This window comes from Pelophylax lessonae, assembly GCF_965119305.1.
Source record: "Pelophylax lessonae genome assembly, chromosome: 9".
Classification (NCBI taxonomy): Eukaryota; Metazoa; Chordata; class Amphibia; order Anura; family Ranidae; genus Pelophylax; species Pelophylax lessonae.
Window position 1 is genome coordinate 87,141,145 of NC_138776.1, and position 25,098 is coordinate 87,166,242.

The window sequence follows — 25,098 nt, forward strand, 5'->3', positions numbered from 1 at the left end:
GCAGATATACAGTCATGAATCTGTAGGTACAGAAATGTAATAAGAGGGGGATACCGTGCTAATGTCCCAAAAAAACTTTGTTAGAAAGCAGCCAGGACCATAAAGGACGAAATGTTTATACAAATACATAAGTGCAGCACTAATTATTATTAACACTCGTGATTTGATGCAAATCAAATCACAAAGGTTGGAAATTCTTGAAGAATAAACAGTGTCAAAATGATCAAATTAGGATATCAGTGATACCTCTTACCACCATATATATTGTGAATATACATGTAGAAGTGATAATAATGAGACAAATGAATAACCTCAGAGAATTGTGAAAAGTGAACTAAATAACACCACAAAACAAAATAAATATGCTATATCATCACATAAAATAGAAAACTGTGCAGTCCATACATTTAAAAGTCCAAATAAGTATGTGAAACACAATTTGATCCAAGTGGATACCGGATGATTCCAAAACCCACGGTAAAAAATCACCACAGTGAAATATTTCACCACCACCAACAAAACGAGGGGCTTACCGGAACAAGTGGACCCAATTGGAATATGCCTAATGGATCAATGAGAGCAGGGGTGTATAAACACCTATAAAGGGAAGGGGTGTTGTCTTTCCCACCACTCACCACACAATTCTCCTTGGTTGATCAAAAGGGAAGCTTGACCTCCACCTTCAATTGTACGATTCAGTAGGGGTTGACCAGCATCCCAATAAAACCTGGATCCCTTCTTCTCTTGTAACGCTTAATAGATACAGCATCCAAATAGGGAAAACAAGAAACCTCCCCATAGTGTAAAACCATACAGTAAAAGGTTTATTAAAGGTTAATAACACTTACATTACAGTGGATAAAAAAAAAAACACTTTCAGACAGTAATAACCAGCATAAGTATGCAATGGCATGGAGAAGTCTTGATCCAACGCATTTCATCTACTTAGAAAATTCTCTAAGAAGAGTTAAGTGGCTAGTGGTGGGAGAGACAACACCTTTTCCCCTTATAGGGTGTTTATACACCACTGTTCTCATTGATCCATTAGGCATTAGCCAATTGGGTCCACTTGTTCAGGTAAGCCCCTCGTTTTGTTGTTGGTGGTGAAATCTTTCACTGTGGTTATTTTTTACCTTGGGTTTTGGAATCATCCAGTATCCACTTGGATAAAGATTTGAAAATTGTGCTTCACATACTTATTTGGACTTTCAAATTTATGGACTGCACAATTTTCTATTTTTTGTGATGATATAGCACATTTATTTTGCTTTGTGGTGTTATTTAGTTTACTTTTCACAATTTTTGAGGTTATCCATTTGTCTCATTATTATCACTTATACATGTATATTCACAATAGACATGGTGGTAAGAGGTATCACTGATATCCTAATTTGATAATTTTGACACAGTTTTTTCTTCAAGAATTTCCAACCTTTGTGATTTGATGTAAATCAAATCACGGGTGTTATTAATAATTATCACTGCACTTATTGTTATTTATAGGTACAGAAGTGTGTTGGCACCCTTACAAAAAGGAAATGCTCTTCAATTTTTCAGGAGATAATAAAGAAAAAAAGTATTTTTTTAAGGTCCTACTTAGGCACAATTAACGTATCTAAATATTTAAACATAACAAAGCAGATCTTCACTTTTCAAGGTTTTTCAGATCCCATTAAAATGGTTTCAATTCAATTTGCTGCCCCACCCTTTAAGTTGTGGATTTGGATTCTTGTATCTATTAAAGTTTCTTTTCTAAGGTTTAAATGCTAATGATGCTGTGAGAATATTTAGCTAGAGTGACTTTCCTGACCATTGTTGATCCTATAAATGAGATGGCTCACCTAGGTAAGGCTGGTTGCCTGTAGATATTGGGTCTATCTGTGTTCCTTCACCAGGTCCTAATGGACAATCACTTAGATTAAGCTTACTTTGAACTTGAATAAGTGTGCTACAAAGCACACATATCAAACATCTCCAAGCATTTTGATCCTGAAACTTTTTATTCTTGAAGTAAAAAATACCACAGGCAATGAAAAATAATACAATGAAAAAATAAAAGTCTACTTTGTTAGCTTTGAGCTTTAGATGTACTTGAATAATTGACAGGATTCAGGACAGTGAATCATGTCAAGAGCTTTAAAAATATGGTTTAATTCTTTAACATCCTCTTATTGCTGGCCTTTTTCTCTAGTGTTTAATACTGGACCTCATGCGCTGACATTGCTCTTTAGGAGCAAATTATTTCACATGGATATAAGGACACTTTAATTATATTGCGTCACTGAAATGTAAGATTTAGATGCTGGACTGTCACGAAAGCAATAGTTCGCTGATGGTTAATAGAGACAGTGGCTTCAACATTGGTTTTAATATAAATGGTACCGTAGATGGAAAACATCACAAACTTTTTTTTACAGTTTATTGTTATAATTATTGGCTGCAACCTTTAGGCCCCTTTCATACTAGGGGACCATTCAGATCCGCCTGTCAGTTTTTCAGGCGAATCTGAACGGATGCCCCATGCATCTCTATGGGGCAGCGGATGTCAGCGGAGACCTGTCCGCTGACATCCGATCTGATCCAGTCTGTCAAATCTGGAAGGATGGAAACCCTATTTTCCATCCGTCCAGTGGATTGGATGTGATCGGATGAAAACGGACAGGCGGTCCGTTCTCATCTGATTCCCCCATAGAGAACAGCGGGGACCTGACAGCTCACACAGCGCGGAGACACAGCTGCCATCCACCTACTCAGCGGGGGATCGGCGGATCGGTCCCCCACTGAGAAAAACGGAGTCCGCCAACGGACTCTAAGTGTGAAAGGGGCCTTACAGTTAACTTTTAAAAATACATAGTAAGATTTTTTCACAAAACATTAAATTGCTATTAATAAACAGCTAGCACCTAGAGGATTCCAGAAAAACAGCACACTACACACCGAGTACCATCAATCTGCATTTTTAAGGCGAGAAATCTAACTTTGGTTTGGTCTTGGACCAGGCACTGGTGACAGGTGAGTTGGGGACCCTTGACACAATATAAACTAATATCTCACCTTTCAATAAAGAATTAAAACAGGAGTGTCCAACCTGCAGCCCAAGACGGCTATGAGTGCGGCCCAACACAAAATCGCAAACTTACTTTAAAATGTTGATTTTTTTGGGGGGGAATTTTGTTGTAAAAATGCATTTACACTTAGTGAACACATGCTGCCGAAGAAAAATTTGACAGTGTTTCTTTGCTTGACTTTTATCTTCCCAAAGAAAAATCTATCAGTCTTCACAATCACGCCTTATTCATGTCATCAGTTTTCGGCAGCAGCTGTATTTGTGAACAACCATTTTCAAGGATGAAGCACACAAATGGCAAAATTAGAACAAAAATATCTGATGAGCACGTTGGGAATTCATTGAAAATTGCTACTACATCCATCGAAGCAGATATTGATGTGTTATTAACCACTTAAGCCTCGGAAGATTTTACCCCCTTCCTGACCAGGGGGTATTTTGCGATTCGGCACTGCGTGACTTTAACGGACAATTGCGCGGTCGTACGACGCTGTACCTAAACGAATTTGACATCCTTTTTTCCCACAAACAGAGCTTTCTTTTGGTGGTATTTGATCACCTGTGCGATTTTTTGATCATGCGCTATAAACAAAAAAAGAGCGTCATTTTTGCAAAAATAGCAATATTTTTCACATTTTTTTATATGAAATTCCCCCCAAAAAAATGTAAAAATCTAAATTTTTTAACATTTTCGGCCCATTTGTTTTATGCTACCTATGTTTGGTAAAAAAAATCGCAAAAAGCGTATTTTGATTGGTTTGCGCAAAAGTTATCGCGTTCACTAACAAAGGGAAAGATTTTTGTCATTTTTGTTGTTTTTTTTTAACGCGTAATGGCGGCGATCTGCGATTTCTTTTGCGGTACTGCGACATTGCGGCGGACAGATCGGACCCTTGACTGACATTTTTGACACTTTTGGGGTTACCAGTGACATTACTGCAGTAATCAGTGCTATACATATGCACTGTTACTGCAAAATGACACTGGTAGTGAAGGGGTTAACTTTATTTGAGAGGGAGGGGCTGTGTGTGTACCTAGGGGCGTGATTCTAACTGTGATTGTCTATCTGTTGAGCTGTAGAAACAGTGATCAACGGTCCTACATAGTAGAAACGTGTGATCACAGTTTCTACACAGGGGAGAATGACAGGCGGCTTGTTTACACTAGCCGCCTGACTTTCTCCCTCTGCAGCGGTGATCGTAGAGTGACTGGCGGACATCGGGTCCGCCGGTCACACGCGCGGGGGGGTCCGTGACCACGCAGGAGCGGGAGCGCGCCTCCGGCGGCGCGCGCTCGCTCCCTAGACCCTCACAGGCTAGTGACGTAGATCTACGTCACTTTGCCTGTGAGGGGCTGACTGCCGACGTAAATTGTCGTTAGGCAGTCGGCAAGTGGTTAAAAAACAGTGCCAAATATTGCACTAGTTTTATGTTGCCTTCTTTTACTTTTAAGATAAAGATATAAAAAAAAAAAAAAGAAAAGTTGTATTTCTTAGGTACATTATCTATATCGGTGATTATTAACTTGTGATCTGCCTGATTTTTTGGCTCATCGGTTATTGTTAGTGCATATTATGTATGACCCATGACAATTTCTCTTCTTCCAATGTGGCCCAGGAAGGCCCCCCCCTGAATTTTAATGTAGGCATTCTGGGCAGCCCTCAGGGCTGAAATCTCCTGGGAGGACACATGGCCACAGACTGCCCAACTTTTGCAATTTGCAGATGGCATCTTCACACATATATTCAGCACAAGTACAATACACAGCTATTCATAAAGATAACCGTTTATCAGGTTGTAACAGATCACAATAAACTTCAACTGACTTACGGTTGATAAAGAATGTTGAATTTATTCAGTTCATAATCAGTCATGTTCTGTAAAAATATAAGAATAAATCATAAATCCAATGTACATGAAAATGTGCACAATAAAGAAGGACACTAAAATTCATTCAGCAGCAAAGTCTACAAATTCCGAGGTTCTTCTATCATGTAGGCATAGTTGTAGTACGCCAGTCCATCCCACTATTTTAAAGAGACCCTGTCGCCAGACCATTCATAACAATAACAGTTTTAAGAATTATATGTTAATTTAACATATTTTATGTATTCAACTGTAAGAGCATCCCTTGTGTAGACATCCAAAAGCCCTGGGACTGCTGCTGGGCACCACCATCTTGCATGCGATTCAACCACCCTAGCAGATGCAGAGCTGTCACTCACCCTTCTCACCTCCTTTGGCAGGAACATAAAATGTTATGCAGGCAAGTGAGGTTAGGGGGTGGAGGAGCCTGGCCAGCACAGACAATAATTAGATTTTCCTGAAAGAAAAGAGGACTATGTTATCCAAGGAGGGAGGAGGCTTTGCTAAGGAATTGACTCGCCCTGGAGCAAGATCAAAGGCACATTGCAACTGAAGAGAAAATTCTTGATTTTCTGTGCTCTTCTGTAATTTACTGCAATTATTTAAGATGGTGATAGGCCCTCTTTAAAACTTCTGGTATCTAGTATTCTAAGAAGAATTCTTACTGAGCCCTTTCTAGACAGAAAGGGATGTTTTGAAGCTAAATTGATATCCAGAACCAGAAGCACTTTCAGGAAGTTCCTGAATTTGGTTGTATCCAAGAGCACAAAACTGGAGCAGCTTTTCTGACTTATTCACCCCTCCTCTGGTCTGTGGGCAAAGCCTTCGTATCATCACATACAATACAGGGATAGTAACCTTGCATTGTACGTTTTGGAGGCTGAAGTGCAACTTGAACCCATTGCAGTTTACTAAGGAGCAGCACAGGGCTGGTGGCAGAGCATGGAAGGACCCTGCTAGAACAAGGCAGGTAGGTATTTTCCCCTTCATCCTACGCCCCTAGCAATTCATTCTTGGTGACATTTAATTCAAGAGTGTTTTTTTATTTTTATTGGATTGGACTTTAGGCACAGATGCCTTGTTTCCTAAATTAACGGCTTGCCGACCGCCGCGCGACTATTTACTGCGGCGGTCAGCCCCTCACAGGCAAAGCGACGTAGTACTACGTCGCTAGCCTGTGAGGGTCTAGGGAGCGAGCGCTAACCCCCGGAGGCGTGCTCCCGCTCCCGCGTGGTCACGGACCCCCCCGCGCGTGTGACTGGTGGACCCAATGTCCGCCGGTCACTCGGCGATCGTCGGTGCAGAGGGAGAAAGGCAGGCGGCTGATGTAAACAAACCGCCTGTCATTCTCCCCTGTGTAGAAACAGTGATCAGACAGTTCTACTATGTAGGACCGTTGATCACTGTTCCTACACCTCAAGCCACAGCCAATCACAGTTAGAATCACTCCCCTAGGGACACACACCACCCCTCCCACTCAAAAAAAGTTAACCCCTTCACTGTAATTTTACAGTAACAGTGCATATGTATAGCACTGATTACTGTAGAAATGTCACTGGTAACCCCAAAAGTGTCAAAAATGTCAGTCAAGGGTCCGATCTGTCCACCGCAATGTCGCAGTACCGCAAAAAAAATCGCAGATCGCCCCCATTACGCGTTAAAAAAAAAAAACAACAAAAATGACAAAAATCTTTCCCTTTGTTAGTAAACGTGATATGTAGCATAAAACAAATTGGCCGAAAATGTTAAAAAATTTAGATTTTTACATTTTTTTGGGGGAATTTCATATAAAAAAATGTGAAAAATATTGTTATTTTTGCAAAATTGACGCTCTTTTTTTGTTTATAGCTCATGATCAAAAAATCGTACAGGTGATCAAATACCACCGAAAGAAAGCTTTGTTTGTGGGAAAAAAAGGACGTCAAATTAGTTTAGGTACAGCGTCACGCGACCGCACAATTGTCCGTTAAAGTCACGCAGTGCCGAATCGCAAAATAGGCCCTGGTCAGGAAGGGGGTAAAATCTTCCGGGGCTTAAGTGGTTAACTAAATGATTTAAGTTTCTGAATATTCAGTAGCTTTATGTATGACCAGCTGAACGAACTTCTACTATTACAGTAAGTAATCCAATGAAAAAGCACACATGTTCTTAGATAATGTAAAAAAGTAGACATTGAAGGTTGAGCTGCATTCAAAGATCCAGCTGCTCTAGGCACTTGAGAGTAGCACTAACCTTTTTGTCCTTGCCCTTGTGTCAAGGTATATTTTAGAAAAAAATCACTTGTGGATGTGCTTTTTTGAGGCAGCATGGGGTCTACTCTATATGCAGAGCTACTTTACAGCTTTGTATAAAGCTGTTGTATATATCATCTGGAGGTTACAAGACAAACAATAGGAAAGACGGTTTCGTGTTTTCTGAACTATAAAGAGCCTTTGGCATTATTTGGATTCACAAGTGGTGGTAGCAATATATAAGCACGCAGAAACACAGAGATCAAATGAAAGTTGATAACAGAAGGTATTAGGTTTAAAGTAATGAGCAATAAAGAGTGGTTGGTGAGTCTTTAGTCAAGGATTGGTACATGAGTAGTGGTAGATAAAGATGAGTGTAGTAAGGTACTGGCATAAGCACAATAATAATGCACAATAATAATGTAGCAAATATAAAGCATAGAGACATTGCTTAAATAGGAAGTTCAAGGGAAGAGCAAGCAGCTCAGATTTCAGCAAGAAAGTAACCAATAATAATTGAATTAGAAATCAGGCAAGCTGCTATTTAGAGTTTTGGTTGGCACAGGGGGAAGAGCAATTAGTAGACACAGCAGAAGCCCTGAGTTTGAATCCAGTTCCTAACCACCTTCTGACTTCTCTCAGCCCCTGTGCCCCTTCTATCTACAATTTTCCTACTGAATTCAGCCACTAATGTCTAAAGGACATATAGGAAAAAAGCTATCAGGATTTGTAGATCTTCAGGTTTGCTGCTTTGACACTGGCCCGCTAATTCCATTATGGACAATACATAACTAGCTGAGGGTTAAAAATTTACAATCTTGGCAGTATGTTACATTTTCCATCATCGCTCTATACAAAAACCAGTTCCGTGTTTTAAACTCAGAACTGGTTGTGCAGAACAGACTTATGACAAAGGAATTATTGAGTCTGGAAGGAGTGTCATGTCAGCAGAGATTTGCATAATATGTAGGGAAAAGTATGCAAACTTGAAAACACCTATGTGATTATCTTCTGAGAGATCTGGCTGTTGTCACAATGCCCTTATCTCATTTGTTTTTCTCATTCTTTTTTAAGGATGCACTAGTACAGGGGTCTCCAAACTTTCCAATCAAACAGCCGGTTTACTGTTCTTCAGACTTTAGGGGGGATGGACTAGGGTCGTTGGGAGTAGAAAATGTCCTGTTGTCCAATGGGAGTAAACAATGCCATATCATTGGTGTCAGTGGAAGGACTAGTGCCCCATCCTTTGTTTTAAAGAGGAATTGTGCCCCATCAATGGTGTCAATGGAAGGAATTGTGCTCCATCATTGGTGTCAATGGAAGGAATTGGGTCCCTTCTTTGGTGTCAATAGAAGGAATTGGGCCCTGTCTTTGGTGTCAATGGAAGAAATTATGCCCTTTTGATGGTGTCAGTTGGAGGAATAGTGCCCCATTGTTGGTGCCAGCAACAGGAGTCATCCCCTATTGTTGGTGTCAGGGGATAGAATAGTGCCCCAAGGGCCAGATAAAGGCAAGCAAAGGGCCACATCTAGCCCCAGGGCTGCAGTTTGGAGCCCACTGTACTAGTACATGGTTCTGAAAATGGAGAGATCTATAAGGCCCCTTTTTCATGGGGGAAGATTCCCTGCCGATCAGAGCAGAACAGATAACACATCCGTGTCCATTCAGTTTCTGCAGAGTGGACAGGACAGAGCCCGCTGTGCTCTATGGGCGGCCGGGAGTAAAGGGACTCCGCTGCCTGTTTACACCCGACTGCACTCTGATCTGATTCACGTAAGCTGAAGAGGACAGATCCCCTTCTATATTTTTTTTAGTGGACTGGATTGGACAGGAAGGTGTAAACAGATACAAGTATTTATCATACCTGGCTGATGCCCCTGGAAGCTGGAAATTCAGTGATATCCACTTGTTTCCTGGTCCTGAGCTAAGTGGTCGGCCTAATGCATTGTGAACACAGGAGGTCGGCCATTCAGCACAGGAGCCATTCAGAGAATGCTTTATATTTTCTGAATGAATACCAAGTGTTCTCTGATTGAAAAAGGTGGAGAGTGTGACATCACCATTCCTCCTCTCCACTTCAATCAATCACAGAATGCTTTGCATTAATTTATAAAATGTAAAGTATTCTCTAAATGGCGCCTGTGCTGAGTGGATGACCTCCTATGTTTAGTAAGCAGAGGTGCAGCTGCTTGATGTTCGACCTGGAAGCACGTGATCACTGAAATCGTGTTTACTTTAGTGATTTCCAGCTTCCAGGGGCATCAGCAAGTATGGTAAATACAGAGTTACATTGGTCTAAGCTGGATCAATGTAACTATGTATAATATAGCCATGCATGGAAATATTCTTTAGGCAAGTCTCTAGCCAAGGAGATGACACTTATACTAGAATGAGGCACTCACCAAACAGAAACTATCATTCAATGAGTCCCTGTGCATTGTATCTTATGCTTTGTTCCCTCCTTGTGGGAAACCTATACAACCGTGAGCACAGCTGCTAAAACTATTCTGCTTCCTCCTGTAGCTGTGTGTTTTCAGGCAGGGATATCTGATTTATTAACTTTAATAAATCTGTTATCTGTGCATGTGTTTGCATAGGAAGTAAGAGCAAAACACAGAGTCAAAGGTTGTTGTAGCAAACAGACGGAGCTTATTCAAAGTGAAGTTAGCAAACTTACCAACTAAAAAGTCTAGCGGTGGAAATGCAATCACAGCCAATCCCAGGCATTCACCCACCACTAGTGATGACTGATAAGTGAGGGAATCTCAGCATTTCCAGCTTCTAGTTTGTTGGGAAATCTGTCTTGACCATTTAAATAAAGGCTGCAGCGATTAAGTGCTCCTTGAGAGAATGGACTCCGGGGAGCTGGTACATTTTTCAGTATTTCATGTTATAACAAAAGCAATTTTAGGAATGTCTGTTTGTGTTGAATTTGAAGGCAGATAAAAAAAAAAAAAAAAATCATTCTACAATGAAACAATAAATTGTGCCTACAGAGAGTTCACCCCTTTATGAGTGTAGACTTGTATGTCCGCAGACCTTTGCTGATATTCCCTTGCTAAGCAATCTTGGGGTATAAGGCGATTGGTTAAATGCATTATACACCTTTCTTCCTTCCTACTTACACCTAGTGTTTATCATCTACATAGGATGTGCATTAATCATATATTTTCATGGTGACATTTTTTGCCCTGTACACACAGCCTATAGTAGAGTAAAGCTGGATACACACTATCCAACTTTTGTGGTTAGATTTCCTTCAGATTTACCTTTTCTATGTAGTGCAAGGGCCTGCCAGATTGCATACACATTGAAAGTGTTTAGGTTTGACCTCATATTATATGGTTTTGGTAAGTCTAAAGGAAAAAGTCTTCAGAAAATCTTATAGTGTGTATGGCCCATTAATCTTCACATTCCTGCGTCAGAAATGTGTGCTCGTGCTCAAACATGAGGCATGCAGCATGGCATTGCACAAGTTAATGCATGACCACTGCATAGAGATTGAAGAAAAAATCGGTGCCTCTGAGTGCAGTTATAAATGTAATGTTAACCACTTAAGCCCCGGAAGATTTTACCCCCTTCCTGACCAGGGGGTATTTTGCGATTCGGCACTACGTGACTTTAACGGACAATTGCGCGGTCGTGCGAAGCTGTACCTAAACGAATTTGACGTCCTTTTTTTCCCACAAACAGAGCTTTCTTTTTGTGGTATTTGATCATCTGTGCGATTTTTTGATCATGCGCTATAAACCAAAAAAGAGCGTCAATTTTGCAAAAATAACAATATTTTTCACATTTTTTTATATGAAATTCCCCCCCAAAAAAATGCAAAAATCAAAATTTTTTAACATTTTCGGCCAATTTGTTTTATGCTACATATGTTTGGTAAAAAAAATTGCAAAAAGCGTATTTTGATTGGTTTGCGCAAAAGTTATCGCGTTTACTAACAAAGGGAAAGATTTTTGTCATTTTTGTTGTTTTTTGTTTTAACGCATAATGGCGGCGATCTGCGATTTTTTTTGCGGTAATGCGACATTGTGGCGGACAGATCGGACCCTTGACTGACATTTTTGACACTTTTGGGGTTACCAGTGACATTTCTACAGTAATCAGTGCTATACATATGCACTGTTACTGTAAAATTACACTGGCAGTGAAGAGGTTAACTTTATTTGAGAGAGAGGGGCTGTGTGTGTCCCTAGGGGCGTGCTTTCTACTGTGATTGACTGTGGCTTGAGGTGTAGGAACAATGATCAACGGTCCTACATAGTAGAACCGTATGATCGTTGTTTCTACACAGGGGAGACTGACAGGCGGCTTGTTTACATCAGCCGCCTGCCTTTCTCCCTCTCCACCGACGATTGCCGAGTGACCGGCGGACATCGGGTCCGCCGGTCACACGCGCGGGGGGGTCGCTCCCCAGAGCCTCACAGGCTAGGGACGTAGACCTACGTCGCTCTGCCTGTGAGGGGCTGACTGCAGCAGTAAATATACTGTGAGCAGTCGGCAAGCGGTTAAATAAAAACAGTAGTACATTAACATTCAGTAAGTGTTAACAGGTATGTCGGTGTAAATTTTGGATCGTGAGATCCCAGGTAGATAGATGGCACATTAGCATGTAAATACATTAAACGACTAAACATCGAGCTACTGAGAAAGAACAAAGTCCCCATAACAGGTGTCTACAGATTATACAGATTTAGGATAACCAAAATACACAAAATGTAGGAACAATATATATAAACAATATATAAAAGCAATATGTATGTAGCACTACTCCCATGGGAGCTGCTGTGTGTGGGTTCCCCTGGGTTACCATTAGCAACAGTAAAACATTCTGACATGTTTCCAAGCGTTTTTACCTCAGCCAAGGACCAGTCCAGTTTCTTTGGTTTTTATGTTTTATTAGGAACTTGGATAGGAGAAGGGATGAGTGGGATACTCCAACTGAACTGAACTATGCACAATTGTAGGAGTGTGTCTATGGGAATGTTTGACCATTCTTCCAAAAGTGCATTTGTGAGGTCAGGCACTGATGTTGGATGACAAGGCCTGGCTTGCAGTCTCCGCTGTAATTTATCCCAAAGTTTTTCCTTCGGGTTGAGGTCAGAACTCTGTGCAGGCCAGTCAAGTTCCTTCCTCCCCAACTCGCTCATCCATATCTTTATGGACCTTGCTTTGTGCACTGGTGCGCAGTCATCTTGGAACAGGAAGGGACCATCCCCAAACTGTTGCCACAAAGTTGGGAGCATGAAATTGTCCAAAATGTCTTGGTATACTGACGCCTTAAAAGTTACCTTTGCTGGAACTAAGGGGCCATGCCCAACCCCTGAAAAACAACCCCACATCATAATCCCTCCTCCATCAAATGATTTGGACCAGTGCACAAAGCAAGGTCCATAAAGACATGGATGAGTGAGTTTGGGGTGGAGGAACTTGACTGGCCTGCACAGAGTCCTGACCTTAACCCAATAGAACACATTTGGGATGAATTGGAGAGAAGGCCTGGTTCACAGTCTCCTCTCTAACATCAGTTCCTGATCTCTCAAATGCGCTACCATAAGAATGGTCAAAGATTCCTATAGACACACTCCTAAACCTTGTGGACAGCCCTCCCAGAAGAGTTGAAGCTGTTATAGTTGCAAAAGGTGGACCAACTCAATATTAAATCCTACAGACTAAGACTGGGATGCCATTGAAGTTCATGTGCGTGTAAAGGCAGGCATTCCAATACTTTTGATAATATAGTGTACAGTATCTCACAAAAGTGAGTACACCCCTCGCGTTTTTGTAAATATTTGCTTGTATCTTTTCATGTGACAACACTGAAGAAATAATACTTTGCTACAATGTTAAGTAGTGAGTGTACAGATTGTATAACAGTGTAAATTTGCTGTCCCCTCAAAATAACTCAACACAGCCATTAATGTCTAAACCGCTGGAAACAAAAGTGAGTACACCCCTAAGTTAAAAAATGTCCAATTTGGACCCAATTAGCCATTTTCCCTCCCCGGTGTCATGTGGCTCATTAGTGTTCCAAAGTCTCAGGTGTCAATGGGGAGCAGGTGTGTTAAACTAGGTGTTACCCCTCTCACTCTCTCTCATACTGGTCACAGGAAGTTCAACATGGGACCTCATGGCAAAGAACTCTCTGAGGATCTGAAAAAAGAAGTGTTGCTCTACATACAGTAAAGATGGCCTAGGCTATAAGAAGATTGCCAAGACCCTGAAACTAAGCTGCAGCGTCGTGGGCAAGACCATACAGCGGTTTAACAGGACAGGTTCCACTCAGAACAGGCCTCGCCATGGTCGACCAAAGTAGTTAAGTGCATGTGCTCAGCGTCATATCCAGAGATTGTCTTTGGGAAATAGACATATGAGTGCTTCCAGCATTGCTGCAGAGGTTGAAGGGGTGGTGGGGGGGGTCAGCCTGTCAGTGCTCAGACCATACGCCGCACACTGCATCAAATTGATCTGCATGGCTGTCGTCCTAGAAGGAAGCCACTTCTAAAGATGATGCACAAGAAAGCCTGCAAATAGTTTGCTGAAGACAAGCAGACTAAGGACATGGATTACTGGAACCATGTCCTGTGGTCTGATGAGACCAAAATAAACTTTTTTGGTTCAGATGGTGTCAAGTATGTGTGGCGGCAACCAGGTGAGGAGTACAAAGACAAGTGTGTCTTGCCTACAGTCAAGCATGGTGGTGGGAGTGTCATGGTCTGGGGCTACATGAGTGCTGCTGGCACTTGGGAGCTACAGTTCATTGAGGAAACCATGAATGCCAACATGTACTGTGACATACTGAAGCAGAGCATGATCCACTCCCTTTGGAGACTGGGCCGTAGGGCAGTATTGCAACATGATAATGACCCCAAACACACCTCCAAGATGACCACCTCCTCTGCTAAAGAAGCTGAGGGTAAAGGTGATTGACTGGCCAAGCATGTCTTCAGACCTAAACCCTCAAATGGAAGGTGGAAGAGTGCAAGGTCATTAACATCCACCAGCACCGTGATGTCGTCATGGAAGAGGACTCTAGTGGCAACCTGTGAAGCTCTGGGGAACTCCATGCCCAAGAGGGTTATGGCAGTGCTGGAAAATAATGGTGCCCACACAATATATTAAGACTTTAGGCTCAATTTGAACATTATCACATAGGGGTGTACTCACTTTTGTTGCCAGCGGTTTAGACTTTAATGGCTGTATGTTGAGTTATTTTGGGGGAACAGCAAATTTACACTGTTATACAAGCTGTACACTCACTACTTTACATTGTAGCAAAGTGTCATTTCTTCAGAGTTGTCACATGAAAAGATATAAAATAATCACAAAAATGTGAGGAGTGTACTCACTTTTGTGAGATACTGTATGTAAGGTAATGCATTATGGTTAGAATGTGGAAAAGTATTATAGTTAACTACTGCATTAATTGAAAAACCTAACATTAGAAGCTGACTGGCTACCATGCACAGCTGCACCAGTTTCTGTGTGCACCAGTTTTAGTAAATCTCTCCCCCCCCCCATATGACCAGAAACAAGAAGTTGCCTGTCCTTTTTGGAAATAGGGACAAGCTAGGTGAATGAATACATAGACAAAAGAGAATCAATCAGCCATGACACTACAAACTGCAACCACAACATGTGAGCCCATCATTTAGGTAAGGCGAACAAATGACACAGAGAATATAACTACACTAATACCCAGTTAAAACAACAAAAGCATTTGAAAGCGTACTGTACAATGCCTATACAGTAAACCCCCACTCCATCGCGGTTCGGTTTTTGCGGTCCCGCTATATTGCGGTTTTTTTGTGTAATGTTATTTTACTATATAAATCATTAAAAATTAAATATTTTTGTGTTTTCCATAGCTCTTGCTATGTCTCTCAGTATCTTTTATGTGTTTAAATGAGTTTCTATTGTTTTAAAAGTGTGTTTAAAGACCTTAAAATGCTTTTACACGTACAGTGACAGTAAAAAAAACATGCCTACAATGCATTTTAATAGGGTTTTTCTATTTCGCGGATTTTCACTTTTCGCGGCTGGGTCCGGAACGTAACCCCCGCAATGGAGGGGGGTTTACTGTAATAGATAAGCTTTTAAAAAAGAGTATTTATTTTAAATATGCATCTTCCACAAAATAATACCTCTTTATCCTACCATGAAGGTTGTTTTCCAGACACTTCCTGTTAACAGTAACAGTGCTCTGATCTGTCTCTTAGTTGTGCTGCTGCAAAGTGACCATGTCACATTGGCTTCAAATGACAACAAGTGGCTGCATCAGCACACATTACACAAGCCGAATACAAGTGTAGCACCCTCCTAGGTAGGTGCTAGAAGAGAGTATAGTTTTTGGGTCTTTCCACTTACCAGGAAGATTGCCAGGTAAATTTATAGTGCTCTCTGCCTACCAGGGAGAAAGGATCTATTGGAAGGGTTTGCTCATGCTAATGCAGCTCAGCTTGTCTGAATGTTTCACACTGGTCCAATAGGGAGGCATAATGGACAGTGGGAGGAAACCTAACAAGTGGGGGAACATGCACTGGTACAGCCCTGGTGATTGGCAGAGGAAAGTGACCCAGTGCATGCCGGGTGACTGTATAAATGCCAATGGCACATGTGCTCAGGGTCTTCTGCTGGAGAGCAGGATCCCGTAGGGAGGGGGCTGCCTCTCCTCTGTAGAAGCTGCCATGTGGCTTTGGGAAGTCGACCTGAGGGCCTAAAGTTAGAGAGGAGCTGAACCCAGAGGTCCTGCAGAGCTGACAGGAAGGGAGACACCAGGAAGGATCTGATTCTGCTTAAAGTGAGTACAGATCTGTGTCATGGGGCCTGTCCTCTGAGGGCCACCTCTTCAAAAAGAAGAGTCAGTGGATGGATGTCAGTCAAGGGGATGCTAGAGAGTGTGCTGAAGATAAAGTAGTTGCATCAAGTCTGCTGCTAGAGAGAGCAAGAAGACCTAATTATTTCATACAAGTGGCAGTATGGTCAAAGCAGTGTGTCTGCTTCCACAAGTAATCGGGTGAGGCCAAGTGAGAGTTGTCCTTATCTACTGTGAATAGTTCAGTTGGAGTATCCCACTATTCCCTTCTCCCATCCAAGTTCCACAATAAATGTAAAAACCAAATACTCTGGACTGTTTATTGAGTAACGAGCAAACGGGAGGAAGGAGGCATTTGTGGAAAAAAAAAAAACAGAAACTGTCTGCAGGTAATCAGAGGGAGGCCTAAGAAGTCAACACACAGCAAACCCTATGGGGACAGTGCTACACAAGACATTTTGGAGTAGACCAACTGCAGAGCAGTTGACCTGCTGTGATCTATGTACTCCAGCTGGAACTGTAAAGCCTAGTACACACGATCAGAAAATCATACTAAAAATACCTCTTTCGTAGTGATCGTATGATAATCTGATCGTTAGTACACAGCTTTCAATAGCCGATCAGGACAGGTTGTGCAAAATTTTCCGATGGGACAAGCACAAAAGTTTTCTCTTATGATACCAGATCTTACAATTTTCATTTAATCAATACAGTTGTCATCTGAAAGTACAATTCAAATACAATACAATACGTTGCATCACTTCCGAAGTATTTTTTCTGTAATACAGGAATTTTCTTACTTTAGTAACCTCTTATTTTCAATATCAGACTGGCATTAAAAAAAAAAAAAAGCAAACTATCATTCGCCTGATAACCATATCATGTGTACCAGGCTTAAAAGATAAGTCTGGGATTTTTTTTATTTTACAATCATACTTACCTAGTAAGTGTCAGAGCTCCCTGAGCAGAGAGCTAATGACTGTTGGTCACTGATATTTGCTCTGCCACACCCCCCCCCCCGCACTCACTGGAGCACTGGGCTGTGGAGGAGAAGGAGCGGCCAGCTCAGGCTTTTAGCGGCTTGCTGAGCCAGGTGTCCAGGCATGTGGGCTGATGCCGACCATATGGTCGCGGTCTTTCCCAAGCCTCTTTCAGCATTGGACATTGACTCTGACTGTACTGTATGGAGGGAATGAAAGTAAAGGTATTACATAATGCAAAAGGGACCACACATTGCACATACTTCTTTAGTGTCCATTTATTTATTTTTACAGTGCAACTGGGAAAAAATACATTTTGGCTGTATTTCAGCCTTAAAGCAAAAGTAAACCCATCCATTTAACAGTTTAAAAAAAACTGTTACATTTCCAGCATATTCCAGGAATGTAACACTCCCCATTGGTTGTGCTCTCTACCAAACTTTCAAACCATCAAATGGCTGGTGTCATAACTGATGAAGATTAAACAGAGGCCAAGATGGCAGCTTCCTTGGCTGAAAACGATAGGAGAATTTGCTTCCACTTTAAGTGAGCATGTCTAGCTCCTTCATCAGCTCTCCCCATGCTCGCCTCTAGGACTTCTCTAGAACCTCTCCCATCCTCTGGAACTCCCTACCGGTTCAGTTATCTCCTACTCTGTCCACCTTTCAGGGAAGTCTACCCCACCTTTACCTAAAAACTTTACTTTGACCATCTCTATCAGCCAATGCCACACATCTATTACCTTTTGTAGCACTACCCTTTTCCTTTTTTATTGTAAACTCCTAATCCTCCTGTATTGATCTGTATTGTAACTGAACTGTCTCCCTTTATATTGTAAAGTGCTGTCCAAACTCTTGGTGCTATGAAAATTCTGTATAATGATTATAATAAATATCTCAGCAAGAAATGTGAAAATTACTGGTTTAAAGAACCAAGGTCACCGATAAAAAGAATATGTAAAACAAAATAATTTCTGTAACTTCTCTAGCACAGAAAACACAGTAGCCGGACAGCGTGACGCAGGGTTTCTGCTGAGAAGGAGCACTGGGTTATATTTATAGTTTGGCAGCACATCTGCTCCCTGTTGGGATGTAGAATTTTTTTTTTTTTTAAAGTAAGAATACTTACCCTTTAAAATTTGGGAACATTATCATTAGTAGTACTAACGGCAAAATTAGAGAGTGAAACCTTTCGCAATAATGCAATATTTATGGCCATACAAAAGCTGAACATTTCTGAATGTTCTTACATAATAGGAAGGAAATTGTACGTACTAATGTCATGCGAGTTTATGGCACCAGCTGCCTGCCCCAGGGAGACGGAGCGCGATGCTCCTTGTACCAAACTACAAATGCTCCAATGATCATATTCAAAGAACAGCAGATGGGATACAAACTTTAATTAATCTCAGGTGGCTTTTTTATGTTTGTTAACAAAGATGTAAAAATTCCACTCCGCGGCTAAAATAATGCGTACAGTGGCAAAGTTCCTAGACATATTTTTTCGGGTACAGGTCTGACAGCTGTAATTAAAATTTATAGACCGCTTATGATACATTGTGACAACTCAGCAGTTTTGAAGTTCCACGATAGTCTTTGTAGAACGGACTTTGTTGTTTGTCTTCATTTTTATGTTTATACATTAATCGTGCTGCTTTTCTCCTTAATTGAAGGTTTCAAAGGTTGCATAATTACATTGCATTCTGGAAGTATTGGATTGTCAAGAATGAAATGTGATTAGGAATTATAGCACCATGCTTTCCTCTTATCTAAATGGATGTTATAATAAACATAATAAACAAGCTACACAGCCTACATATAATATACTGCTGCTTCAGATATCACGAGAGGGCTACATCCATCAAACAATGTTAAAGTGTCCTTTTGTGACACCATTAATGTAAAAAAATACAGGTAACGGGATGGCTTTTGTAATACATATTTAAAGAGACACCATCACTCTGCCCAATTAAAGAGACTATGTGGGTTAAGGCTCCGCAACTCACTAAGGCCCCTTTCACACAGGCGGACCATTCAGATCCGCCCATCCGTTTTTTTGGGCGGATCTGATGGGGCATCGAATGTCAGCGGAGACATGTCCGCTGACATCCGATCCGATCCGTCAAATCTGGACGAATGGAAACCCTATTTTCCATCCATCCAGCAGATCGGATTGGATGGGATCAGACAGACGGTCCGTTCTCATCTAATTCCCCCATAGAGAACAGCGGGGACCTGACAGCTCTGTCTCCACACATAGCGCGGAGACAGAGCTGTCATCCGCCTGCTCGATCCGCTGATCCCCCACTGAGAAAAACTGAGTCTGCCAACAGACTCTACAGTGGGAAAGGGGCCTAATACTCACCTCTCCCGCTATCCCCTGACACTACTTTATATCTGTCACAGCTGCTATCAAAATTCTCTATCCAAAGTGCCTGTATTTTAGTTTTGCCGCCATCTTTTTTTTTTAGGTGACAGAGTTATTTTAAAACAGAATTAAACTGTATCTGAGCACCACACACTTAAAGTGGTAGTAACATTGTTTCTGGTCTTAGGTGTGCACAGTCTATTGCATTAGGGTGTGCACCCCAAAGCTCAAACACATATGCGTGTGTGTGCATGTGTATATACTGACAGTGTCAGTAGAGAAATGGACGGTGTCAGTAGAGCAGAAAATGGTGTAAGTAGTTTTTATTTTTATTATTTTATTTTTGTATTATTGTTTACAATTTTATTTTTTTTAAACATTTTTTTTTCAGGAGCCCCTTAGGGAGCTTTGGTGAAATATCAGGGGTCTAAACAGGGGGAACCTGTGCCACATGGGGTGATTAGGGTGTGCCCAGGCACACCTGACACACCTTGTGCACATGCCTATGTTGCTGGTACCTTTACCTACAGGTAAGCATATAATAAATCTTACCTGTAGTGAAAATGAATATCTTCTGAACATGCACTATTTACAAGATATTCCATGGAGCAGCAGCCGGTGATGTCAACTGTGCATGAGCTCTGAAGGAATGGTCCACCGTGCTGTTCCTTCAGAGGTCTGTGCCGTAAAACGTGACTTCCATTTGCATGCATAGGAGTTACATCATAGCGGCTCGGTCAGTCAGACGGCCAGAGCCGGCGAACCCGGAAAAGAAAGACCGGGTGAAGATGGAAGCCCTGTCAATGATGACAGACCCCCTCTGGAGAGCTTTGTTATAAGGTAAGTCTCTCATAATATGCTAGTATGCGATGCATTTAAAAAATGGGTGCAATTGGAGTTGTGCAGCCTGTGACTAGTATAGTTGCAGTATACCCTGGTTAAAACATTTTTTTTCATAAATATATGGATTAGGCTATATACAGCATAATGTGCACTAATAGTGAAATGGGTGAATCAAATCCATCACAGAATAACACAATAAATAAAAAGATACAGTGGGTGAAATAAATATCAATATAGATAGTATTAGTAGTGGCCAAATGTGGCTGTGAAATTATAATATTTAGTTAAAAAATGAAAAACATACACAAAAGGTGAAAGTATATAGTCTGCTGAAAGGTCGCTGCTAACCCAAGCACAAAACCAATGAAATCAGTATAAAGAAGACAACAATTGGGAAACAATGCACTGTACCAAAGTAGAATTGCAACACTATTCTTCAATGGGTAAAAAACCCGACTCTTTATTGAACAAACTACGGCTAACAGGGACAGGCAGTACCCCCATGAAGCGTTGCCCACAAGAGAAAAGTACGTGAAAGTGGAGGCTGCATGAATGACAGGGTACTCCAAATGGTTCCATGGGAGACGACTAAGCTGCGTGATGGAGGGATACAGCCAGTCTCTAAAAGGAAGAGAGATGGTAGGCCAATCCGCTGGTACTCCGGTGCCAAAGTGGGGATCTGTTAATAGCAGTGTGGCTGCCCGAGGCACCCAGGTGAATAAACCAGCTGAGGCACTCGGAACTGATGGTCGCTCCATGGAGGGAGCTGCTCATGTCGCCCAGGGATGACATCATGGGTCTGGTGGCAGTTGATGCTGGTGGCTGCAAGTGAAGGACATCATAAAGATGAGGTACAGTGCCGAGCCCAAACATGGCCCATGGAGAAGGGAATGGGGATGAGTGTTAGGCCAGCTGGAAAGACTACATGTTTCGGGGCAAAACCCCTTCTTCAGGTAAAACTGAGCTATCTGGCAATAGTAGAACAAGGATTTAAATAAATTCAGGGAGAAGGGACACCCTGAGGGAGTCCTTCAGGAGGCCTTTGCTTCTTGTCTAGATAGACGACCGAAATCTGACGATAAGGTCCACAACAATCAGGTTTTTATCAAACCTAATGCCAGGCTCATCACGAGGTTTAACAGTAATTTTAAAGTCCAAAACATTGGCTTATATTATGTTCTGAACCCAAGTTAGGTCCTCATTTACCACCAGTTCCACAGGTTGTTTTTTGGAGAGCCCATACCCTTAAGAATCAGATTACCTCCAGTAAATCGACTAAGCCTAAACAGGAAAGAAGTATGGACATTAGAACTTATTTTTACAATCAGGTGGGTATTTTCCAATGCAGGAAAAGAGGCTGTCTCACTTGTCGATTTATTTCTCATGCCCAGTATTCTTTTAATGATAGTTCTGGGAAGAACTACTCCATCAACCAGTTTATTATGTGTTCCACTCAGTTTGTAATTTACGTCCTGCAGTGCCCTTGCAATCTTATGTATGTGGGTCCTACTATACGGCATCTCCACACTAGAGTGGGCAAACACCATAGGCTTATCAAGAAAAGGGATGATGTGCATAGTGTTTGCCGCCATTTTTCTCCCCATCATGGTAAGAATATCAGGGATCTATACGTCCGAGCTATTGAGCATATACTGAATATATAAGCTCAATACCTTGGCTACCCCCCCCAAAGGTTTGAATGAGGAGTCGGACGCCCACACTGTTATGTAACTCATGTCCATTTATTGTTTTTGTTATTGCTAATTCCAGTTGTTTTTTCTTTAGTTGCCTGTTTTAGCTCTACACTTTTCAAACCCTTGCGAGCCTCACCATCTGATACATGTAAGCATGAGTGCATGCATGCGCTCATGTTGGAAGTAATGCTGCTGACTTGGTGGACAGTGTTTCCTTATATATTCATATATAAATATAACATCTTTTTTAAATTGTTAATAGTGTTTCAGCCATTGTCCTTTCCTATTCGAAGAATGAATAAAAAATTGCACAGCCCTGACACCTTGTGGTTAAAAGCAAGTATGTGCAGACTAAAGACTTGCTTAAGTTGAACAGTAGGTCTGATGAACGTTTAAAGATTTTTTTTTTATATTATAATAGATAGCCATTGATATCTCATTGTAATATGTTGTGATGCCGAGATAGTTTTTGGTAACATGGTCTAGAAAAGTCAAATTTTAGTGTTGGTTGGAAGTTGGTTGCCATTTAATTTGACCTCCTTTGGAATCCTAAGTAAAGATGTTATCTTCAAATCTAATCTTCAGTGTTTCCTCTTGCTCCTAATAACTATGCCTCTGGGGATCCTGATGCATATGTAGTGTGGTGTTACAAACAGTTCAGCACCAACATATTGGGAGCGGAATTCACCTTAAAGTAGTTGTAACCCTAAAATATATATATATATATATATACACACACACACACACACACACACAGTATGTCCTGATCCTTTAAAGCAGGATAGACAGCACAGTGCTTTACCCCTCTCTATGTTCTAAAAAACCTGGTTGATCCTGCCATTGCCTGTCTCACCCTGTATGTGCTGACCACGGTAATCATGGCTGCTGATCCATGATTACCGTGGTCAGTATACATGCCTCCATCAGCCCACAGCTCTCCTCTCTTCTCCTCCCTTCTCCTCCCTCCCTGCCTGTCAGCATTAAGAAATCATGTAATCCGCTCTGTCACAAGATTATATAATGTGTAGTGTGTGTCTTTGTGTAAATTTATTGTGCAAAATACTTTATTTACAGCGCCGCTGGGCGCTTAGGTGACCTCCCACTGCTCTTCTCCTCTCCTCCCGGCTGATGTCAGTGGGGGATCTCAGCCCCTCCCTCTGTGCAGCTTGGCACAGTGAAGGAGAGCTGCGGCGAGTCACGTGGTTGCATAGCAGTGCTGTAAATAAAGTATTTTGCACAAAATTCTACACAAACACACACACTGCATGTTTTATAATCCTGTAACAGAGCAGACAACAGGATTTCTTAATATAAATTTACAATCACTTTAAATCTGCAGCCCTAAATTAGAATGAAAAGCTAAGTAATAAACCAGCATGTTCCCTCCCCTTTTCTCCATATTGCCCTATATACATTTTATAATAAATTGATATGTAAATATTTTTATCAAAGTTCTGCTATGCAGTCACATGACCACAATCTACTCTATGTAATGTGGAGGGGCTACAACAGAGATGAATTCCATAGAGCAGTCATGTCACTTGCCGGTCTTCATCCCAGATAGTAAGCAATTGAGCTGCAATTTTAAAAATGACCTGCTAAGCTATTGCTGGACTTGCCAGGCTTCAAAAGTTTGTTGCACAATTGCAGCAAGTCTGCATTACATGACTCCAGACAAACTTTCTTTGCAAACATTCTGCAAGTCTGCTCCAAGTTTTGGTTCAGATATGTTGTGCAATAGTCATCCCACCACAGGGATCACTGTGACTGAATTTCCATGCTGTAGACTTGCAGAGCTCTTGCTGTAGACTCACCAATGCAAATTTGCTTTGCTAGAGACTTGCCATGCAAATTTGTTACAAATCGGAAAAGTGTCAACTAGAACTTGTGCTTCAAGTGCTTTGCGAGTGTACAACTTTTCAGTGAAAATGTGCAGCAACTTAACAGACTTACAATTCAACACTGCCACAAATTTGTGGCAAGTTATCCTTGCTATCTGGGATTGTACTACCATCTCCTTACCAACAACCATTGTTGTTGGTGAGGAGAGAGTTCCCTCCCACAAGCGCTATCAGAAGACTTTGGAGGCACAGCTGCATAGAAAACCTCTGAAAAAAGGTTTGGAATTTGCAGTAACGCATACCTGTGACCTTTTTTAAAATGGGAACGAGGAACATCTATTAGTAAAAGTATGTAGGCATAGAACACTCCCACTGCCACGACCCCTTCAAGAAGAATTATACCAAAAAGAGATTAGTTAAACCCACAAGTGTTTTTTTTTTTTACCACTACTATTATTTTATACTGGCTTTTGAAATTTACCAGTGCAGAAACTTTGTAATTGGATGAAAGGTTTATCACCAGGAAACTATTTTTGAAAGATAAATAGTGTATTTTATATACTGCTGATCAGACCAAAATGAGGGACAAATGAGTAGGAAAGAGGAACAGAGGGACTTTGTTCCAAATTAGGGACAGTCCCTTGAAATCGGGGACAGTTGGGAGCTATGGTGATGTATCTAGCTAGGATTGACACCCTTTCTTCAAATAATCAGCAGGGTGAATCTGCGCCGCTAAGGGTAATTAGGGTATACTCCTCACACACTGTACGCACGTTTACGGGAGCCACAGTCTGGTCTGAATAATGTTTCCGGTTTCAGGGGGTCTGAAACGAGGGCACATGATTCAAAACCAGGACTGTAAGCAGTCTGAGCCCCAAGTCATGCAGCAGTTTCTTCTTCTTTTTGATGACTCTATTAGCATGGTTTCCCAGGGCCATACACCTAGCCCTGCCCCAGAAGTGGAATAGATTGAGTGCACCCATGCCCAATCACTTATGTCTCAAGATGAGTACATGGGAGGACCATCGCAGCACGTCTCGGATGATGACAAAACACAGATGTCAACTGCTGTGGAATTCCGAATTGTGGAAACCGACAAGGGTTTCAGGGGTGAAGACTGCGTGGAAGATGATGTGGAGGACGATGAGGTCCTCGACCCCACATGGAATGAACGTCATGCAGGTGACCTGAGTGGTTTGGAGGAAGAGGCGGTGGTTGCACAGAGCCACCAGCACCGCAGAAAAGGGAGCAGGGTGCAAAAGCGGAGCGGCCGTGCCCTAGACACTACGCCTGCTACTGCCCAACGCAGCAAGGGACCGAGCACACCAAAGTCAGCTCAAAGGAGTTCCCTAGCGTGGCAGTTCTTCAGACAATGTGCTGATGACAGGA

General features: G+C 41.7%; 1 protein-coding gene across 4 annotated transcripts in view; it reads right to left on the reverse strand.

The window, feature by feature from the left end:
• Positions 1-25,098, reverse strand: part of BLNK (B cell linker) — a 359,493-nt gene that overhangs the window by 243,780 nt on the left and 90,615 nt on the right. For all 4 annotated transcript variants that reach the window (XM_082267605.1, XM_082267606.1, XM_082267607.1 and 1 more), the window contains exon 3: positions 4,897-4,943. In XM_082267605.1, the coding sequence (XP_082123731.1) occupies positions 4,897-4,943 (47 nt within the window). The remainder of the gene's footprint in view (positions 1-4,896; positions 4,944-25,098) is intronic.